This window comes from Xiphophorus maculatus, chromosome 11 (assembly GCF_002775205.1).
Source record: "Xiphophorus maculatus strain JP 163 A chromosome 11, X_maculatus-5.0-male, whole genome shotgun sequence".
Classification (NCBI taxonomy): Eukaryota; Metazoa; Chordata; class Actinopteri; order Cyprinodontiformes; family Poeciliidae; genus Xiphophorus; species Xiphophorus maculatus.
In genome coordinates, this window is record NC_036453.1 from 19,496,247 (window position 1) to 19,519,515 (window position 23,269).

Below are 23,269 nucleotides of genomic sequence, written 5' to 3' on the forward strand. Positions count from 1 at the left end.
CATCCAAGCCGTAGACGGGCAGAAAATGGTTTGTTAATAGGAGTTCATCAAATTCATGCCTGGTGATGTGATACGTTTAGGCCTGTTACAATAAGCGATCAATTATTTGCATCAAAAATTTAAAAACTCCATTTCCATTTGCATGATTTATTGTTTTCTCTATCTACCAAAAACTGGACCACAAAAGTCTGGTGCTTTGGTCTCAACTAGCCCGTTTTTTTGCAGGATAATTTTGTTCACAGAGACCTCATAATTCATTTTGGTATTTCTGCTGTTTTCTTTATTTATTTGGGATATTTAAAATGTCTTTCAGGTCCAGGGTTAAATGTTCATTTGAATTCAAATTTTATTGATGTTTGAGAATATGTTCTTGCTTTATTATGCCGTTACCATTATTATTACTTAAGAAATCTTAAAACAACAATATAATTTATGGGGCATGTTATCAAGAATAATAAAAGATTTTCGTTAGCATACTCAAACCTTGCGAGAAACATTTCTAGAAGAGTTGGAGATTTTTTCAGCCTCAAAGAGCGAGTTCATATTAAACTTTATGGATTAGGTGATGAATGATGGCAGACAAGCGAATAACTTTGGCAATAAAGAACTTTATATCATAAAATACATCCCTGGTGGACTAAGGCTCACCGTTCTCATCCAGTGAGAAGTCGTCCTGTGCGTAGCGAAATTTCTCTGGTCCACATGCAATGAAGACATCATCATCACCAAAGAAGTCTTGAAGGCAGGTAACCTTTGAAGGGAGGAAATGACAGTTGAGAAACAAGAAATTAAGAAAATAAATGCAAATTAGGTGCATTTCCATCTACTGGTGAGAAACAAGTAGATGGAGATGGAGTGATTTCATAAGATGTTAATGCTACAAATGGCTTTGATAAACAAGATGTAAAGGTTGCAACTAGTACAGATCACACATCTCAGAAAAATGGAGAGTCATCCCCTCTGGGTTGAAAGGTTTAGACTTATAAATTTGTCCAAGTTTTGGGCCTCTAGAACAGAACCGTCAATGGATGAAAGCGTTCCCTACAAATGTGTTTCCATCTCCCCTTTACTGCATTAACTCCTTCAGAAAAGCCAAAACGTACTGAGTGTTAAAAACCTTCTCTTTTTTTGCCTTTTTTGTAGGTTATTTCGAATTTTGCCATTTCCGTCAACCTTTCACTTTTTTTTTTTTTTTTGCAACACTACAAAATTCACGTAAAAAAAATTGCTGATAGAAACGTGGCTTGTAAAGGCTTTGGATAGCTCAAGCTGCTTGATTTTAGGAACAAGATGAAAAGACATTAGATGGGCATCTTGGAAACTGTCAAAAAAAACAAAAATTAACACAATGACAAACCTAAAGGTACACCACAATACATATTAATTTCTCACAATACCATAATAATAATCCCAAAAATCTGACTTTTTATTGGATATATTTTAAGTCAACATCCATACTGCCTTTTGACACAATTAGTAATAATCACAAAGTACAGCAGATGACTGTATCCATCTGACTAAATGAGCTCCAGACGCTGAGAACTGCTTCGAGTCAAATCAAATATTCATATTTACTGTATAATTGTTTAATAGAGTTAAAGACATTCCTTCAGCAACTGTTGACAGTGTGTGTTCACTGTTAAAAGTTAAATATACAGGATCATACTTAAATTTGCAAGCATTTTCAAACAGGATATTTTGCTAAACTCGAGGTTCATAAATGTGAACTGTGAAACTTTACCATGAGGGGGGGGGGAAGGGGCGTTATAAAACACTTGGAAAAATTCCTTTCTGGAAATAAAGTTTGGAAAAGATTTTGACAGAAAACAATTAACTTCATAAAGCCAAATTATGTTTGGTCAAAACATGCAATTTGAGCCATTCCTCCGTTAAAATGAATTGGAATTGACATTTTGAGATGATTGCTGATGATAACAGAGATTGAGAACTTGTCTTATTCCTTGGATGATGCTGAAAACCTGATCAGTAGAACCTTAACAGCAGTATATGTCCATCATTAGCATGTACAATAAATTAGCAGTCATAAAATTTGAAACAATTGATCCCAAACAGTTGTTTACATTTATCTCAGAACATTTAATCACAAATCTTGTTTTTATGAAAAATATATATTTTACTATTGTGGGGTTCAATTATGTTGCAATAAATTTAAATTGTAAAAACACAAAAAGTGTCCATCCATGTGAAAATATTCAAGTAAAAAACCTGCGAGCAAAAGCTTCAGTTCTCAGCAAGTCTGCGTTGTATTTCACTCAGCTAGATAACATGCCGTTAGCCACACTCGGTACATGTAACAAAACATGAACACACACAAAACACACACACACAAAAAAAGCAAACAAAGCTGATAAGGCTACACCTTTTCTATAATGTTTAAATGCCTCTGCTTCCTTCCCCTGCGTCTATTCAATCAGCAGCTGCTGAAACAATATGGCCTCCTTAGTGGACAGATGTCTGTGGGCCACACCTTCTCCTCCACTCTCCATTATGCAGCCTGACATGCATGTTAGAGCCGTTCGATCAGGAAGCTGCTTTATTCTTAGTGGAGCATCTCTGTCGATATTCAATACCTGTTGAAATACTGACTTATGAGATAAAGACATATAGAGCAGCGATAATGTAACTGAATCACTCTGCTGGACACTTGGAGAGAAACGGCTACATGTTTGAGTGGATGCCAGGCCCAATTGAGATGCGTCGCGGTTTCCCTTTGTGACGCGGATCTAAACTATGAGCTACAGATAATTTGAGAGCACTCCACCCCACCAGCTGCCATCTTGAATCTCAGTCCTGCTAGACGAGCTAAAAGTGTGTGGTGGCGGTGGTGACTTGTTGGCGTGGCATTTAACAGCTGTACAAAAACTCCACACCCTCACAAAACTCCCCGGATACAGATCCACGCTGGGAGACCGAGACGCTGCTTTGACTCTAGGGATCAAACGCTAATTGGGTTTTCTGCCAATCCCAAATCACAGGCAACAGTGTTATCCAGTAATTTCAGTGTAAGGAGATTAGATACAGGCTACCAGCAATGGGGTTAGCATCATGTGGCAACAGAAACACCTGGTCGTCCTAAAATGGAGGCATGAAGAAGAGCTCCCCCCCTCTCTTCTTCAGGAGAAGAAAACAGGCCGGAGGGCAGACAGCAGTTCGTTTTAATAGCTTTAACAATAGAGCTGATTAAAAGGATCAAGATCTAATCCAAACATGCACTGTCTTCATTAACTTAATCTCCACTCAAACTCAGGATTCTGGAACAGACCAACATAAAGAGTTTAAGTTGTTCACCAATACGTTTAATCTTCAGCATAAACATCCCGCCTTGAATTTGGTTCATACTTTGGAACCAAAACCCAGGAACTGACATTCAGATGCTTTAGCAGGAAATTTGAAAGAAATAAAGTTTGTAGAAACCAATTGTACAAATAATTTTCATTGCAACACCAGCACTTTATTTTTTTAAATCAGGGTTTCTCAGAAACCAACTTTCCAAACTGGAATTGCGGCTTCAAAATGAGTTTGAGTTCAATGTTTGAAACATTGCAGAAAGGAACCTCTGATATCAACAGGTTTACACATTACCTGCTTTGTCCTGAAACAAACACCGCTCCAACATGGCCAAAAACTAAACAGATTACATTCGCAGAGCCTTTCATATCGCAACGTTTTAGCCAAATACATAATTTAAAGGTAACAAGAAACCATGTAGTCATTCAACCAGTGATCGTTTTCTGCTAATCAAATATCAAATCTATAGTTTCAGATGGTCTCGTACTTCCAGTTGAGGTTAAAATATCGTGACTGTAGGTCAGACCATAGATGAACTCGTATGTTAAAGAGGTTTGATTTTTGGCTTTAGTTATGAATTTTCCAAAGAAACATTTTCCCCCTTCACTATTCCAATAAATTTCACGGCAAAGAGAGACTGTGTTGGCTGCTGCAGTTTCCAACCTTTAGAGTTTGTTTTATATAAGTTTTGTCTTCTTGTAATACGATTAAGACATTTTACAACAAGGTGCATCACTTCAGTAAACTGCCCCACATTAAATCATAGCAGAAAAATAATTTTTTTTAAGTTAATTGCGAGTAAATTAGACAACACTTTATTTGAAGGGTTGCATAAGACTGACATGAGACCGTCATGAACATGAAGGAGTCTTTATGAATGTTTCTGACTGTTTTCATGAAGCGTCATTCTGTAAATTATATTTTTAATGAAAAGGTGACACTTTTAATTGACTTTTAATGCAACTTTGCATTACTAGCGTCACTATTTACTAAATGACACTTCATGACAGTCATAAAGACTCCTTCATGTTCATGACAGGCGTTGTGTCATGTTTATGACAGTCATGTCAGTCTTGTGCACACCCCTTCAAATAAAGTGTTGCCGTAAATCACATTAGCAGAAGACATTACTCTAGTCCAGGGGTCTCAAACTCCAGGCCTCGAGGGCCGCAGACCTACAGTTTTTAGATGTACCACAGGTACAAAACACTGGAATGAAAGGGCTTAATTACCTCCTCTTTGTGTAGATCAGTTCTCCAGAGCCTTAATGACCTAATTATTCTATTCAGGTGTGGTGCAGCAGAGTCGCATCTAAAAGTTGCAGGACTGCGGCCCTCGAGGACTGGAGTTTGAGACCCCTGCTCTAGTCCATAAAACATTGAAAAAATGCAGTTTTTTTAACTATAATTTACAAATATATTTAAATGACGCATTGAGCAAACCTGTTTTGAACATGATTGGGAGAAATTGCTATAACCCGACACATGAAAGGAAATACTAGTTGGAAAATGTTTGTCTAATTTAAGAAGCATCCTCTCTTAAACTGAATATCGTCAACCATATCCACCAATAGATTACACAGACAATGCACACATTACTGTTGACATACCCGTTAACGCCACCAGTGTGTTTATCTAAGGCAGGGGGTTTGGGATTTAATTTTTTTTTCTGGCTCTCTCCAGACTCTGGGTGCCCTCCACCCTCCGTCTCACCGAGCCCATCCTTAATCTGAGCCTCACCAGCTGTCAGAACCACATGACCCAACGAAAACCAGCAGCCCCTCCATCAGACGCGCAGCGATCCGCCTACCATTACTGAATTATTCAACTTTATTCAACTAAAGGTTGTAAAGATGATGAAACTCATCCTGAGCAAATTAAAGACTGATTTGTTGCCATTTCGAAACGACATGAAATGGAAGAATAAATGCATTTTTCTTTGTTAAACTTGAATAAATGGCATCAATAAGACATCTAATGTGGAAACTAGTAACTTTAATGGCACTTTTGTTTCTAAGAGCTGATTAATACTTCAGGTCATCCTATTAGGACGCACACCAAAAACAAAATACTGAGATGATTACATCTCATCTCTAGCAATTGATCTCTGTGCAGAAGTGCAGCCATTTAGCATCTGAGTGATGGACTTCCCTCTAATGTCCCGATGAGTCAGCCAATTGTTAACCAGCTGAGTTTATCTAATTGATTTTACACTGGTCTGGTTTCAAACCACACAGGATTGACTACAAATCAAATAAATTACAAAGACTCTGCTCCTTAGAGTTCTTCAAATGTCACGTCACATTTGATTCACTGACAAAGTAGATCATAATTTTTAATTGGGGAAAAAAATGTTTGTTTTTTTTTTTTTTACTTAAAAAAACTAAACAAAATGGAGGCTTTAATTCCCCATGAAACAACATTTTACTTTAATTGCAGCCTTTTGGGGGCAAGTTTCTAACAGTTTTGCATGCCTAGAAAATAATATTTTGTGTATATTCTGTCAGGTTAAATGGAGTATCAAAAAAAACATTTTCAAGCCTTATGACAAGTTGGTTAGATTTAGGCTTGAACTTTGACTGGGCCGTTCCAACACAACAATGCTCTGATCTATACCAAAGCAACTCCAACAGTCGAAGGCCGGTGTCCTGCAACTTTTAGATGCACCTCTGCTTCAACATGCTCGACTCCAATAATCAGACAATTATCAGGAATCTGGAGAACCTGCCTAAAGTGAGGAAGTAATTCAGCCATTTGATCCAGGTGTTTTGGACCAGTGGCACACCTAGAAGACATCGGATTTGAGTAACCCTGGTCTGCACCGTTCCACTGTAGTTCTGACTGGATGTGTCGGGTTGCTGCCAGGCTGGACCAAGTACCTTCAAACCCCAGTATCTTTGTTAGAAGAAAAGGCATTCGCATCACCATGTTTCACCATACGGTTCAGGGTTTAGTGTACTATACTCCATTTTGGTCTCAACAAGAGCAACTTCCTCCTGGGGACTTTGAAGAGTTGCTTCCTTCCTGTCATGCCTCCATAAAACCCAGATCAAGCAGCGAATGACTAATTATGATGCTCAGGTAGCATTTTATACAGATGCTTCTTTTGGATCATTAGTCTGATAATTTAATGAAAATCCAAGGTGAAGCAGAAAAGTGAGAAATAATTATTTCTCACAAATAATTGTGAGAAGTAAGTTAGTCATGCTGTCTTGGCATGACTAACCTATGTTTGAAGAGGCGACAAAAGAAGCGTTAAGGAGACAGACCTCATTTGTAATCCCTGGGCCAGGGCAAAAAACAACAAAACACGCAGAGTTGAATATTCCTCCAAACATCTTGTCATTTTCAAGACTTTACAGACTGTACCGGCTCTTTTGTCAATCCAGTTTATGAAAGTCAAAGTAGGGGACATCTGAACCCATTCTGATTAGCATCTTTTGATGGAAACCACTGAAAAAATTCATCTGGACCTGATCTCTGACCTCTGCTCGACCCCTGAGCAGCGGCACAGTATTTCAGTAGGTTCGTTCCAGATGCATTTGGAGCACAGATGAGCCACTTACAGGGAGGTGGGTGGTGGCGATGGTGGGAGGGGGGGTATCTGCACAGTCATGGTGCACAGCTGGTGCCCGGTGCTGGTTACAGGCCACCCCACCCCGGCTCCATGGAAGCAGCCATTTGTCTGACTGATGTGGCCTCAGCTTTATTAAATCGAGCTTCTTCCTCCTCCTCCTCCTCACTCCAGGTCATGCTCACTTGTTGATGTTCATGGAGGAAATAAGAGCTGCTGGACGGGCCTGAGTGGGGAAGCTTCACGACTCCAGTGGGGGGGGAACCACATCCCACTCGTTCCACGTCGCCTGTGTTCGTTCATAGGTGGGCGAGTGAGTGAGATGTGGAGGTGGCAGGCTTCTGACAGATTAAGGGGGGCAGGGCAGGTAAGACTATATAAAGAGCCCACTCAGCGTATCACAGCCATTGTCACAAGCTGAATCCATCACGGGGAAGCTTATTGCCATGACAACTGCTTCCACAGCACAGTGAGAAGCAGGCAGACTGCAAGTCCTGATAACAGGGCAAAGCTGACTTTCCTCGTCTGTTAATGGATGCATTTAAAACACTAAAAGCCTTGACAGAATCTGCAGCTACTACAAAAATTTGCACCAATCTAATAAACATTGAAATTTTGTAAATCCTTTATTGTCTGACAGAGTTTGTGCTTCAATGACGCTTCTCAAATTCTGTTTTTCTTAGGAAAAAGCTCAACTTCTAAACCTGGTTTTAAAATTATTAGAGTTTACATCTATTGGAGCATTTTGTTTCCTGCTTTCTTTCACATTGTTCACATATTCGTATCACTCCAGACACATTCATTGACGAGGAATGAATACAAAATGGCTCCCAGCAATTTAATAGGTGGCCTTTAGCAGCAGGAAGAACAGATTTTTGCACTTTTCTTTTCTTTTTTTTGAAAGAGCCTGAGTAATTATGCCCCATCAGTGAAAATAAAATGATCCCAAATTGCTCCCTGAATCTAGGAGCCCCACCCTTCCATCTATTGTGTTGATTGAGCAAAGAAGTGCCGACATTTGAGAGGAAAATGGCAATGATTTTGTCCTCAACTCTGGCAGAGAAAGGAGGGCTGGCAGTCAGCGGAGTCCACACAACACTGAGGAAAAAGAGGAACGCCATTCATGATGGGTAGCCATCGTAGGAATGCAAGTAAGTGCATTCTTGGACACTTCAAAAATAAATAAAAAAATCTTCATCAATGCTCATATCGCAAATTCAAGCCTCAACCGATGGAATGTATGCAGGTAAACATGATGCGCGTTTTTCCTTCTTCTTCCTTTAAAACACCAAAGACTCGCATTGATGGCGAAGCTCTCCCACCCGCTGCAGGATGTGGGATCCGACAGACCGGTCCACACCAGCTGGGCTCTCTTTGTGCCTGGGATGTGGTCTCCTAGCAACCAAACGAAGGGGAGGAAAAAAAAAAAAAAAAAAGAGGAGGATCGGCGCAGAGTTAGGGAGGGGTGAGCTCTCCACCATATCACCTTCACCACACAGCAGCTGCAGTGTGGCTCTGCAGACAAAAGACGCAAAACATTCCTTCATTTCTGTACCTGCCGAAGACGAATCCTGAAGTCAAGCGAAACATCAACTGGGAGTCGATAACGTGACATCATAATCAATACGCTTAATTCAATGTGGCATCACATTATCAAAAATGCATGACCAAGAATTACCATCAAATGACAGGAAGTAATTAGAATCTCCTAGAAAGCCACTGCAAGGCCTCATGCAGCCAGACTGCACCCCTGGGAGAAAGCATTAAAATCAAATCCCTCCCATCTATCATTTCCCAACGCCTGCCCTCCTCCCGAACACGTGTTTCTGGCTTTAGTTCAAAAGGAAGGAGGAAAAAGGACAGCAGCGCAACAACCAAATCGTAACCTAACCTAAAGTAAAGCTGCAGAAGATCGTGTAGCTGCAACAGAGCAGCAGATGTTCACATCCACCTCATCTCTGTCTCAGCTCATTTGTAGAAATTCACAGCAGTCTGGAGAACATGTGATTCATCTAGTTAATCCTACAACAAAGATTTAATGTAAAACTGGGAAATAAATACATTTATTAGACATTCTGCTACTGTTCCCTAGTTCACATAGAAACAGTAAGACCAACTTTTTGACTATTTCTGGCTTCTAAATTACGGAGTAATTATACTTATAACAGGAGCATCTAGTTTTTATATTCAGGAATTAGACAAATTTAGAATCCAAAGAGACTCCTATTAGCTTATCTAGAAAAACTGCTCATGACTTTAGAGCAACATTATCAGAACAAGAATCCAGAGAAACCCCTACTGGTTTATAAATTACAGACTACTTATTCTTAAACATGGGGTAATACTTTTGTTATTATTATTGTTTTCTTCTTTTGCTCCTTCCTTTGGTTTGTTATTTTGTTTTATTTCCTTCTAAAGCACTTTAAATTGCCTTGTTGCTGAAAATGGGCAACATAAATAAAATTACCTAACCTTACAATTTCCCTCACATCCACTTTACTTGATGAGTGCAACATCTCGAAGGACTTTCCACAACCTTCTGCCGGATCTGGTTAAAACTGTTGGGAAAATCTGATCCGCATTTTGTTTCTGGCAACTTCAAGCACATAAACATTCAGCAGATTAAACACCACACAAGAAACTGCAGCATTATTATTCAATAAGGGTGTAGTTGCCATCTCAGTCTCGCAATCACAACAAAACACATAAATACATTCAGAAACTGTGCACTTGCCAATATTTTTCATATTTTAGTAAAAACCAGAACAGCATTAGTTTTTTTTTGATTAATGTAACCATTATTCTGATGCTTCTGATTTATCAAACGACACATTTGAACTTTTAGCTTAACCTGAAAATATAAACCATCATTTTCCATCTTTGAATGCCTGAAGTTTTCTGCAGCCTCAGTGTTGTCCTGCGTTTCATTTTAGTTGCTTTCCCCATCAACTCTCACCAGCTTTGTCAATTTAGTGATCATTCATTAAGCTGTGGGATATTCAAAGCTTCTCAGATCTGCCCCCGACCTTTTCGCTGTGTTCCTCAGTCCTCATGATGCCGCTTGTTCTCCAAGGTTGGTTTTATTAAACTACACACCAGTGAAATATTGTTTCCAGTTGAGCGGCTTTTGAACACAAACAGAGGTATGAAATACTTAAGTAAATGCTGAGCTATTACTTAAACTCCCATTAAAACAGTGAAGCTTGTGGCTGTAATGTGACAAAATGTTAAAAAGTTCACAGTACAGGAGCACTTTATGCAAGACCCTTTAACTACAAAAGGTTAGCCCGGACCCTCTCTCCTTACTTCCTTTCAGTAAGCATTTACATTTCCATGCACACATATGTATATATAGAAAGGGACAGTGGGGACAATATGCTAAAACAACAATGAAAGGCTTGATCTTTTGTATGCTGCTGCTGTGGGAAGATGACAGAACACCCCAGGACTTTCAATGACAGATGGCCTAAAATGCAACTATAACAAAAGACCTGTTGATGTCCTGAACCACAAGACAGGAGAGGAACCTGCTAGAAACCAAAAGTCAGAACAAAGGCTGCAGACAATGGGATGTAAAGCACACAAAGGTTGCTCTCATCGCCACTCTGCATTCTCACGTAGTCACCGCGTCAATATTGACCGAGGTTATGAGCAAACAGTCTGCCCGTCCTATGAAGCCCTTTAATCTCTACACCTGTCTGCGCATGGCTGAATGCAGGTGAATGAAAGGTAAACTGTCCCCAGTTCTGACCACACATTGCCCTTTGTTTACATACCGCACCACAGCAGCTCTGTTCCTCATCGTTCCGTAGGAAATCTAAACAAATGCATTCTGACGAACGCCTCTGCAGATTCTCACATTTGAATTTTAGGAGGCGGCAGTTTTGCCCCCCACTTTAATTTCACTTTCCAGTCAGCTAAGATTTTCAGGGAAAAGGGCACGACGCAAACTATTTTTCTGAATAAGCAAGCCGCCCCTGCTGCAGGTGTGACGCACCTGCTTGCCATCGAGCGTGTAGATCCTCTTGACCACTCCGCTTTCGAGCTTGATGGCCTCCGTGATGTCGGTCAGCACCTGCTCGAAGGAGTGCGCGGTCTTCTTGTTGAGGAGGACGCGGACGGCTTTGCGGGGCTTCACGCCGCTGCGCATCACCGTGACCAGCTTCGGCCGGACAAAGTCTTTGCCCTCTCTGGGATCTCCGGCGGCCTTGGCGGCCAGGGACTGCATGTTCTTCTGGCTGGCTGAGGCCTTGACGTTCACAGACCAGTTGGGATTGACGTTCTTTGTGTAATCGACTTTCTTGTAGAAGTTCTCGGATGCACAAACATAGCTTTCCCCTGGGGACGGAAAGGAGAATTGGGTTAGTGTATTGAGGCTTGCTCAGCTATTTGACACCCGAGAATCGCAGAGAGCCAATACGCCATCCAGGAGAGACCCAGACCAGCAGGAGGAATTACATCATTTAATAAATCTGCGTCTACTTCATTTTAAAGAAACCATTTTTTTGTTGTAGATGAGGGTTTCCTTTTTCAGTCCTTAACTGTGTTGATTTCTATTCTGATTCCATAGTAATGACGAGGCACCAATAGGAGTTTCATGATTAGTCATCACAAAACTAATCATGCCTTAAAAGTTGTGAGGTCTGGCACATCAACTTTTAAGGCAATAGTCCTAATTTCTTAGTCGTCCTCAAAGCCAAATCCTTGAGATAAAAACAAAAGGCAGTTTTGCACAGTAAGAATGTTGTATATGAACACCCAAATGAAAAATCAGTAAAAAGCCTTTAAAAAATCTTTTCCAGTAGCATAATCTTGCACAGAAAAAAAAAGAAAATACAAAATCGTTGTCCTTCATAAATTTAATCTGTAAGCTCCAAGCACACGTTTTAAAAACAAGATCTTTACTCTTAACTTTAGTCACTTTTTTAAATTTATACTTTCTTTTTCTAGGAACTTTTCAATATTAATCCTATTTAGTGCATCAATGTGACATGATGAGACAGATGGCCATTACTGTAGACACTCTAATGGAGAAAGGTAAAAAGTACATCGCCCTAACTACAGGGGATGTACTTATGGGTACGTACTCCAGTAAGTATTTACTTACACCAATATGCATTTACTTACTTCAGTAAGTATTTTTGAATACTTACTGGAGAAGCATTAAACATTCCCTGACTACTTCATTAAAACAAATCTTTTAGATTTTTATTCCACCACTGGATAGCTGTAGTCGAGTTAAAAGATTAAATATATTTCTAATATTCTCAGTTGTTGCTGCCAAGTGTGGATTTATTTTAAGGGATTTACAAATAAATACCACAGAGACTGTGTGTTCATGAATTATATTTTAAAGCAGGAAGTTTTATACTCAAAACAATTTAATTCCTGATTTCCGTAAATGTTTTTTTAAAGGAAAGGTTTATATTTAATACAATTTGATTATTCTGATATATTGGCATTTTTTTTATCAGATGAAGGCTTCAGTTTCCTACACTAGCTTTCTTTATATGCATTCCTCTTTGTAGGTGAACAAATGTGAAACTCTCCCACAGCTTTACTGTACTACTGGTTTCCATTTTTGTTACGCTTTGAACACTCTGCTCTGTACCACTTTTATTTCATCTCTCCTCATAGGAAGAGACTCCACCCAAATCTAAACAAATGTGCAGTACCTGATACCTCAGCAGCTTGAAATATAATAAATTTTCCATATGCATATTTGGCTCACCTAAATTCAGATTTGTAGCAACACGACAAACGATTTCCTGCTTCCTGCTTGGACTTCATTTACAGAAACTTTGGAAGTCGATATTCATCATTTCTGAAATAACTTCTTAGGTTTCAAGTTTTGATGTTTTTAACAACTTAAGAAAGGATTTGTTTGAGACTTCAATTGCACCTGCAATTCACAGCAACTACTAAAAACTTGTTTTAGTTGGCAAAATCTCCTTTTTGGAGCCATCGGCCCTCGCTGTGCATGTGAAATACTTTTGGAGCCAAATATAGACTACAGGTCAGATTATACAGCTAGTAACTGGTCGGGATGTAAATAAAAATCTGCTTTCTGCATTCACACTTTCAAAACTGGAATTATCTCATTGTTGAATTTGATCCTGTTCAGTGCAGTGAGGTTGAAAATGTGAGATCTGGCATAAATGAGAACTTTTTGGAGTCTTGATTATATCAAATAACCTAAACTACCAGCTGCTGACTGTTATAGACATGCTTTTTGATCATTCATCCGTCACTAGAAAAAACAAAGCAAGTCAGTATTGCAAAAATACATCGTAGAAAACAAGCAGAGTTATAAAGGTCGTCTCATGCAAACACTCAGCAGATTCACCGCTCAACCCAACAGTGAAAGTGCAACACAAAAATATTCAGGCTCACTAAAAATGCCATCACTGAATGAATGCTTTGCCACTTCATAATCAGTGGGAACATATTAAAAACCATTCAGAAAGGAAACTATTTTTCATGTCAAATTATGTCAGTGGTTCTCTAAAGAGAGCAAGACTTTCAGCAGAAAACAGAAAGGCTAAAGGCATTGCAGCGAAGTTGCTCTATTTTACCTTTATGAGCTCTCAATTTGTCTTGTAATATCTTGGATTTGGATTTATTAGCAGCCTGACTGAATTCTCAGAGTTAAACTGAGGATCAGTGAACTCAGGATGCAGTTTTAGTAATGCTACCAGTGCATACAATGCCAGTATAAACTAGTAAAGTAAGTCTAAAATGTCCCCTCCATGATAATGTTGCCTCTCCAAATAATCTCTCACACTGTGTGGCAATAACTGTGCTGCTAATGTAAATAATAAAAAATATTTGAATGCTGTTCTTATGTTTTATTAAAGCTCTAAAGACGAAAAGCCAAGATTAACTGGTCAAAGTAAAAAAACACACACCCACAAATTCCTTATCACAACATCACCACAGAAATCCAGCAGTGCACACAAATCACTTGGTTTAATCACACAAATTTCAAGCAAGCAGCACTTAATGATCAGATGGAACTTTTTTTTTTTTTCTTACTGTCCTGTCTGGTATCTTTACGCAAAAAAAAAAAAAAATCAGTAGGACAATGACACAGGAAAAAAAGAGAAACCATAAGGAAGCAATTAGCTTATATGTGGGGAAACTCAAGCTAAGACAAAGGGCAGAAAACTAGATTACTCTGTGCAGAGGAGGCTGAGTAATTAATTATATCCTACAAAGAGGAAGCACAATGAAATGGCCCCTCCAGCCGACACGCTGCAGACGAGCCACGCATGCAGCAAACTATAAGCTGCTCACAACACAACCATCTCGATTTGAATAAATTAAACGCGCACATCAAATTCAGTCCTACGCTCCTACTTTTAGAAAAGTCACACAATGTAAAATATAAAACATATTAGAAATAAAATCAACCGATGAAAAAGTGGTAACAGTGTTGACCACCATCGCATGCCACCAGGCAAGACCAAATGCTCTGCATGACCAGGCAGAGAAATGTTAAAAGGAGCAGAGACAAATCTGTGTCTGGCAGCCGATGCTGCTGGAGTTATATTTGTTTATGCTCATCTGCAAAGCAGTCAGACTCCAGTCAGCAGTTTCATTGTTAAAGAATCTGCGAGTCACCAACACGGCTACATTCGAACTGATGTCAGAGACCACAAGAATGCAAGCCTTTAGATTTAAAGTCCAGAACGGACGGAAAAGACGTCTAATATTCGTCACTACACATTTCTTGGCATCTCACCTTGCAGAAGCATTTGGCTGGAAATGTATTTAAAGTTGTTTCGATGTATTAGAAAGTCATATAAAAAACAAACTTAATATTTGTGAAGCAGAAATGGATGCATTATTTTTTTCTAAGTTTTTAAAAAGTAAACATCTGGGTGATTTTTTCCCCCTTTTCTTTCCAAAATAGCTCAAACTCAAATAATATCTGAACAGCAGGTCACACCAATTTGATTTTCTTCTGGACTTTGCTTTGACTAGTCCATTCTAACACACAAAGCTGTTGTGGGCCCTCTCTCATGTCTTTCATGCTCTTGACAGGTTTTCTTTCAGTTCTGCCCTGTATGTAGCTCCATCCTTGCTCCAGTCAACTCTCACCAGCTTTCCTGTCCCACATCCTTTTTCTATGGTCATACCCTTCTTTGTGAAATTCAAAAAAAGTAAAAGGAGACCATACACTACAGTGCATTACGCAATTAAATCAGCTAAAAATCATAAAATCTCCCCTCTGAAATTGGATTTTAATTTGCTGGTACAACACAACATGCTGCTGGGTACCAAGCTACAACCAAAACAGACAAAGTGATATAAATTTCTTATTGCATGATTAAGAGAAGAATAAACGTACCTTCCTCCAGCTCATCCAGAGACGCGATCTTGCGTGATCCGTCAATGGTGAAGATGAAACGAACCCCCTGCGGCAAATTGATGTGGTCAGAGAGGGAGCGTGTAAGGTCGGCCAGAAGAGAATCGAAGGTGCGAAACCGGTCGTTGGCCACGGCGTACACAATGCCCTTGAAGTATCTGTCCCCGTTGCGGTAGAAGCGCACTTTCTTGGCCTTCTTCTCGTTGGTGAGAGCCTGCAGGGTGCGTGTGCGGTAGAAGCTGCAGTGGGCGCTGTGCGTGGGGCTGGGCAGTCCGTTCATCCTTCCACTCCGCGGGTTGCGGGACGTCTTGTCCCTCTCGTCAAAATGCCCGAAGTCCAGCTCCATGATGGCGGCGGTGGTCGTGGATGATGTGATGTTGAGGGAAAATCAGTCCTGGAGACCCGAAGACAACAAATTATCTCAATGAGATCCATTCACCCTGTTGCAATAGAATATTGTTGGTTTCTTAATCACTGCGGGCATTTATAAAGGGCTGGTCTAGATCATTAATCTTGAACCAGGAGCAAATAGGTTTCATGTACAAAAAGCAGAGAACGAAAGTCCTGCCAGTAACTCAACCAAACCACTTCAAAAAGATCATGTGGTTGGATTGTTTCCTGTTCGCATGATTAACTTTAAATGGTTCTTGTGGCTTCGTCTTACATTTGATGGCAGCAAAAAGTCAATAAAAAGCTACGAGGATGGACATGAATTTCTGAAATGACTCCTAGTATAAAGATTCTTCTATGACAAAGTCTTCAAGAAAGACAAGAATGTCATCTTAAGAAAAACTGTGGCACAGTGGAAGAGTACGTTTTTTTACTTACACCAAACTAACAAAATAAAAAGATTAATCTGAGGGAATAAATCAGATTACAAATGGGAACAATGCTGTCAACATTCATACTGAGAGATGAAGACTATTTGATATTTCAGTGTTTAAAATTAAACAAAAAGACAAATCATTTAAAGGAAACCATTTTCTCTTACATCAATTCATGTCTGCAGTCCATTAAGAGAGACATATTCCATCTGATAACAGGAAGGCTGAACAGAGAACAGCAAAGTTGATTTATTTTAACCTTTTGATTTCCAAACTCTGCCATGAAACATCGTGGATTTAGAAATGTTTCATAGTAGGGAAAACACACCGACACCAACTATTCAGCCATTAGCTGAGCTGACCTAGCTGCCAAAGTAAAATGCTAAAAAACACCATTTTAAATGTCAATTCTAAACCTTTTGCAATTGTTTTTGAAAAAATAGACCCCCCAACACAACATCATTGATAACTATAAACAGCAAGGATAGAAAAACACACTTGTGTCTCGCTCACATCTTCTTGTACCTCTTAAACTGAAGACAAAAACAAATGCATTAAAAAAATACAAACACTCTGGTCCTGAATTGGGCCCCAAAATCCTGACTGGTGCATTTTCAGCTTTGTGAGCTTTTGGATCACCTTTAGGCCTCACACATTTCAACAAAGTCTTATCTGCAAAATTAACTTTGTGGTGAAAAACTCTTTGTGTTAAAACAGGCCAGCATATTCTTTTCATCAACTGAAAACATTTGCCAAATCATAAAATGTAAAAACAACCAGTAGTTGTTTTTTTTCCCCCCTGACACTTAATGTTAAAGAACCTTTTATGACCTTCAGCTCCCCCTGCAGATTCATTGCTGTCATTAATTTTCAAATGAGCTGACATTTTTACAGAAGACAGTAAAATGTGATGCATCACACTCCGAGTACATTTATTTAAATTTAACACAGGCTGAGTTCCACTGATTTATATTAAAGTGTTTGATGCCAGAACAATAAATATGAAACATAATTTCATATTATGTTTCATATTGAATGACAAACATCTTTATCCAAATAAATGTCTCACTCAAGGAAAGATCCTATGATAAAGATGATAAAAAAAAAACTATAATTAATGAAAACATTTACAGATCATAACAGGTTGTCTGTTTTATCGAAGCCTCCTGTCTGTGGAGCTTTTGGCATTTTTTGCCAACTACACCTGTGTTTTATATAACTTTTCTAACTGGGCATACAAGCATTAAAATGAAGGATTTTGTGGTTGAACCAAGCAAAATGAGCATAAAGCAAATTTTAGACATGTAGCTTAAAATTGCATCTTACTTTTAGGTTTGCCATGTCAGTTTTTTCCACAAAGACCAGAAAATATTCAGTATTGGATAGATTCTGTGAGGATGGCAATGTTATGGTAGGCTGTGTCATTTTTCACCCCCAGATGATAGTATTACATATCTTAAGGGTTTTTGTTTTGTATGTTTTAGATGCATCTTCCTGATATGCAGTAAATAACTGAAATATTTTCTCTCCTTCAATGACAGCAATTCAAGTTCATCATGCCAAAAACTGACAATGAGAAACATCAAAATATAAACAGCAAGATGCAAAGTATACTCTGCAGAGTCACAGACCTTCATTATTTACAACATTATTTTTATTTGAAACTATGATCCTATAAATCTGGGCATCCAATCCTACTGCTAAACAAACCCTGTACACATCAGTCATTGATCAGAGTGATCATGCTTCGTTCTGACTGGTAGAACAAGCGTCAGTTGAAGTGTTGAGAGCCCGTCCTGTCTGATGCTTAGATTGGCTCCACTGTGGGCACACATTTCTGCAGAACCCTTTAAATCAAGCGTGGACACGCAGGGAATCACCTGAAACCGATCGTCAATGACCAGGACATCCCAATCCGCCTCTCACTGCTCAAATCTGCTAAAAATTTCAACAGAAATTACAACCATCAGACTTATAATAAATAAAAACAAAAAAGGAATGTTTAGGGGAACAAAATCCAGAAAGTACTTCTTTTGAGGGGTTCTAAACTGCTAAAATGTGATTTTAACAAAATATGAGCACCAATTCAGTGTTTGCCTCCTTTTAAGATACCCACTTAGATGGATGTTGCATATCAGTTACGGCTCAGCACACGCACACACACACGCGCGCACCCCCCCACACACACACACACCTGGAATCTTCAAGCAGTATTAAATATTTAAGAGAACAAACTGTGGCATTAAGAGATTTTTCTTTGCACCACTATGCTACATGAGCTGAGTCATAAAAAGCCAGAGCTAACTCTCTTAAGAACCTGTAACACCTGTTAAAGCAGTAAAACCATAATCCCCCTGTGCGGTCCGCAGCAGCCAGGGGAAGCCTTTCTAAAATGAAGTCTCTCAATGTGAAACTCCTACCTGATTACTGGAGGAAAATCCAAACAAAAACAGTAACTTCTTATTCGAATTCACATGCTTAAATGATCAAACAATGGTACACACCCATTAAACACCCACAGCCCCCCTCTTACCACCACATAAAGGAGGAAGTTAGCTGTGCAAAGATGAACGAAGCGCTTCACCGATTTCATCTGCATCTGTTAACTTTCTTTTTAAAACCTTTAAGCCGGGATTAACTTTAGAAACGTAATCTCTCATGTATCTCTTACAGGTCATTATGGCCCAATAGAACCTGACAGGAAGCAATATGAAGTAAAAAAAAAAAAACTGGCTTTCATTAACTTTAATATGTTGTCTTCGCTGATCCAAAACACCAAACACTCAGTTTTGCATGCGAGTGGATCAGTATTTTGAATAAAGATGAAAGATTTAAAATGTGTTTTTTTTCCCTTATTAGGTACCTGTTTGTTTCAGAGCTGAGTTTTACCAGATGAGCAAGTCAAAACTAAACATGAAACATTGTAGAGCTTTAGTCCATGTTCCTTCTGCAGTTTTTCACATAAAATTAAACGCAGACGTGTCTTTGCTATTCTAAAAATGATCACACTTTTTAAAAAAAAATTAAAAATTTACTAATTTGTTCTTTTCTAAATCTTAATTTTTTGTTGACAAATGCTAAAGCAAAGAGATGCATTAGCCATAACCAAAGCAGACAAAAAGTTCAAGAAATGCTGCTGCTGCTGCTGCTTGGGGCCTCCAGGCCAGCAGGGGGCCCTGTGAGCCTATGACTTCATCCACAGAATACATAAACTGTAAAACTTCAATTTTGTAATCATATTTTTCAAGACAAAACCCAATGCTAGACACGTATAATCCTTTTAAATGGGCTTTTATCATGCTTATAATTTTGAAACATTTTCAAATTTGTTACAGTCATTTGCTGATCATCTCTACCTCAGAAAGATCATTTTACAAAGAACAATTTTAAGACTGATGGAAGATTTATTTTTGAAAACAACAAAAAAAAAACAGAATTTTAAATTTTTTAATTTTTCAATCTGTCTACTTTAAAAATATTGTAGCTATTGTCATTGATTTCACACTTTGTAAAGTTCAACTTGAACAGTGTAACTTATAAAAGTGCACCGTACTAGAAAGCACTAAATAAAAGAGATGATTGACATGACTAAAGATATAAAAGACTAAAACATTTGCCACTAAATGAATAACAAAATTTGGAAAAAAAAAAATTATATATATATATCTCCATCGATCCATCCATTTTCTTACACCCTTGTCCCTTAGAGGGGTCTGGAGGTGCTGGTGTCTATCTCCATCTATCATTCCGGGCGAGAGGCGGGGTCACCCTGGACAGGTCGCCAGTCTGTCGCATGGAAACACAGAGACAGATAGGACACACAACCATGCACACACACACTCACACCTAATTTAGAGAGACCAATTAACCTAACAGTCATGTTTTTGGACTGTGGGAGGAAGCCGGAGAACCCGGAGAGAACCCACGCATGCACAGGGAGAACATGCAAACTCCATGCAGAAAGACCCCGGGCCGGGAATCGAATCCAGGACCTTCTTGCTGCAACGCAACAGCTCTACCAACTGCGCCACAAAAAAATATAGAAATAATTTTTTGGTTTAAATTCTGAACAATACCAACCCAAATGTTAGATGTTAGAAAAGCTATTCCCAAAAACCACATGAGGTGCAACAGGGGCTCCATGTCAAATTCTGCTCAGGGTCCTAAATAATCTTTTGCCGGCTCTGACTGTAATCCATCTCCGTTTAACACCTCAGCACTACTCGGACTTTCAGATGAACAAATGCAGTCACCATGTGGCAGGGCCGCACCAGTCATGCTAACCACATGGCTGACTTGCTGACTAGCGTCTTTTATGACAGGACCGCGGTGACAGGGGTGGGACCTCTGGGGAAGGGGATGCTCCTCAGCTGACAAAGGCCAGGTTTCGGGGCCATCTGCTGCACTAATAGGCAGGGCCAACAGTGACCCTTCCCCAGTGGAGACTCAACCAGGACAGGCCATTGTCTGAAGGAGGGAGCCTGGCTTCAGAGTGACATCACCATCACTGCTGCTGCAGCCGGCTCAGGTTCACTCAGTGCATCCTCCTCTCTCAGAGGAAAGAAAAATCTGATTTTCTTCATCTTAAACTACATCACCATTAAAAGACAAATTATTCAATTACACAGTTTAAAGTAAAATAAATCTCTGTGGGGTTTTTTTTCCCCCTTTTACCAAAATGAAAGCCAGACTCGCCATCATCATCATCAGCAGCAGCACTGCAGTAACACTGCAGGGTGTCATTGATATTTTTGGCTGGTTCTGTGTTCCTGGCTGAACCACCCACACAACACCCAATGACCACACACACACACACACACACACACACACGCACACACACACACACGCGCGCGCGTTTACCCAAATAATCCACTGGCTTTTCTCCAAAGAAGCTCATTTCCAAAACTAATCTACCACTGAGATTATTTTTAAACGCAAAGCGGGAATAAAGAGAAAAGTTTCTGGTCTCATGTATGATGAATGAGCCCGGCCACATGGCAGAGAACCGCAGTTTTGAAAATGAGAGTTTTTCCCCGGCTGGATGAAGAGGGGGCTGGGTGTGCGCACACCTACTCAAATCCACCTGCTCCGAGGCGAAGCCGAAAGTCACCTACTCCAAACACACTCCACTGCAATGACACCTCAACTTGTCCCAGTCAAAGTAAAAAAAAAAAACATCCCCATTTAACATTTTCTCATTCAGTAAATCAGAGCATCATAATCCCCAGCAGCCGGTGGCGGACTCACCTGCGTCGCAGCTGGAGTGAAGGAAGGAAGGAAGGAAAGAAGGAAGGGTGCGTGAGTGTGTGTGCGTGAGTGTATGTGAGAGGGAGGGGAGCTGGATGTGAGGGTGTTGCGAGTCGATGCGCAGGATAGCGGCACGCCGTCTCTCCGCTTGCCTTTGTCTGCTTCAGTCTGAGAGCCGAGCCCCGCTGCCCGCCTCTACGGAGCAGCCACTGGGTCCTAAAGAGCTGCGGAGCCGCCCACCGTGGAAATAAAGGTGCGACTGAGCGTGGGCTGGAGTGGGTGGAGCTGAGATTAGGGGTCACTCAAGGTGTAGCCAGTCTGACCAGGAAAGACCTGCATGGATTAGAGGTTTTGTACAGTTCTGGTTGGGAGATAAAAGTGGCTTTTATGCACAATCTGTGTTAAGCTTGAGTAACTTTTCGCAGGATTTTTTTTCTTTCTTGGTTTTTTTTAATTTGTAGTTGCAGGAAAAATAATTATTAGTTTGTAAAAAATAATTTTCAAATTGTTTCCCACTCACATGGTGGATAAAAAAAAAATATTTGCAGCCCCAAATTATTCCTGCAACTGGCAGATTTAGATTTGACATTATGTTTTTTATTGTTATTTAGACCAATAAGTTTGTTTCTCATAGTAAATGAGATATTAGCTTTCAAAATAAACTAAAGGAGTGTAAATGGGAGCAGGTTTTAGCGCTTTTTTCAAATCTAAATTTTATTCTAAAATGCCAGCTCATTAATTATTCATGTCCTTCTCCCACTCAGAAAATTATGTGTCTGATTACTTTAAACACATCCCTGCTAGGAGTATGAATAATTTGGACCATAAGTGTACAAAGTTATAAAATGATAATTGTGGTTCACATGTTTTACCATTTTCTAATGTTCAGAGTAATAAAAAAAAGTCTCTCTGATCTTTAACAACATTTCTACAGAATCAACAAAAACGTTGTTTTTCTCAATAGATAAATAAAGAGCTGTCAGTACAACTAGAAAAATGAAAAATAAGGCTCATACACTTAAACATGTTCTTTCTACATGATCCTGCCACTTCCATATTTCCTAGTTAGGAAGATTTGCAGGAGTTCCCTTTTATCTCCAAACATAAAAATGATCATTAGGGCCAAAAACTTGTATTTAGTTTCTCCAACTCCCAGAACATGTCCACCAAAAACGAAGGCGTTTCTGAGTGCATTTTCAATCCCTAATGTGGTTTTTAATTTTGGTCTTGGAGTAAAGCTTCTTCATTGTTCATGTTGGTACAGAACTGGTTTCACTTTGGGTTGTGGCACATTTTCACCAGCCTCAATCAGCCGGATCTTTAAGGGCTCTTGCTCTTGTTTTGAAGTGAATATGCACATTTTACATCGAAACATTTGTCTCGCATTCCAACATTGAACAAATAGAAATAATCTTGGTAATCGCATCTGACCTAATAAGGACAGATTCTGTCTTATTTTAAGTCAGACAGTGAGAAAAAGATATTTCTATACAGAATATCTTAAAACATCTTTTGTTAAATAAAAGCTCCATCAACCAGCCTTAAAAAACATTAAAATATTCTGCAACTCACTCAACTGAACTACTCGAAAACTGAGAGTCATATCCTAAGCAAAAATACATTTGCTACACCTGAAAAAGTTACTTTTGAAATACTTTCAAGAATCATAATGCAGATTCATGGTATGCAGTTTTGTTATTTAAGAAAAGTTAAAATGTAATCAGTGATGCATGATGTCCACTTTAATGATCACATGGATCAAGTGACACACTAAAGTCAAATCAAGTGACTAATATGTAGGCCTATCACAATAAGCAATAAATCAATTAATCAATCAATTACATGATAAATTAAAACAAGCTTAATTCTCATTTGCGTAGTTTACCATTTTTCTATTGTCTCTCTCAAAGACTGGATGACAAAAGACTCAACAAAAGTGTTTTGG

The 23,269-nt window shown here is 39.3% G+C and overlaps 1 protein-coding gene across 1 annotated transcript in view; it reads right to left on the bottom strand.

Annotated features, from left to right (window-relative positions):
- The window catches only part of dcx (doublecortin), a 29,878-nt gene extending 8,356 nt beyond the window's left edge, over positions 1-21,522 (bottom strand). The window contains exons 1-4 of the mRNA XM_005802909.2: positions 21,325-21,522; positions 15,236-15,647; positions 10,880-11,220; positions 649-751 (exon numbers count right to left, since the gene is read on the bottom strand). Coding sequence (XP_005802966.1) covers positions 649-751; positions 10,880-11,220; positions 15,236-15,599 — 808 coding nt within the window. The 5' untranslated portion in view covers positions 15,600-15,647; positions 21,325-21,522. The remainder of the gene's footprint in view (positions 1-648; positions 752-10,879; positions 11,221-15,235; positions 15,648-21,324) is intronic.
- Positions 21,523-23,269: the final 1,747 nt, after the last annotated feature.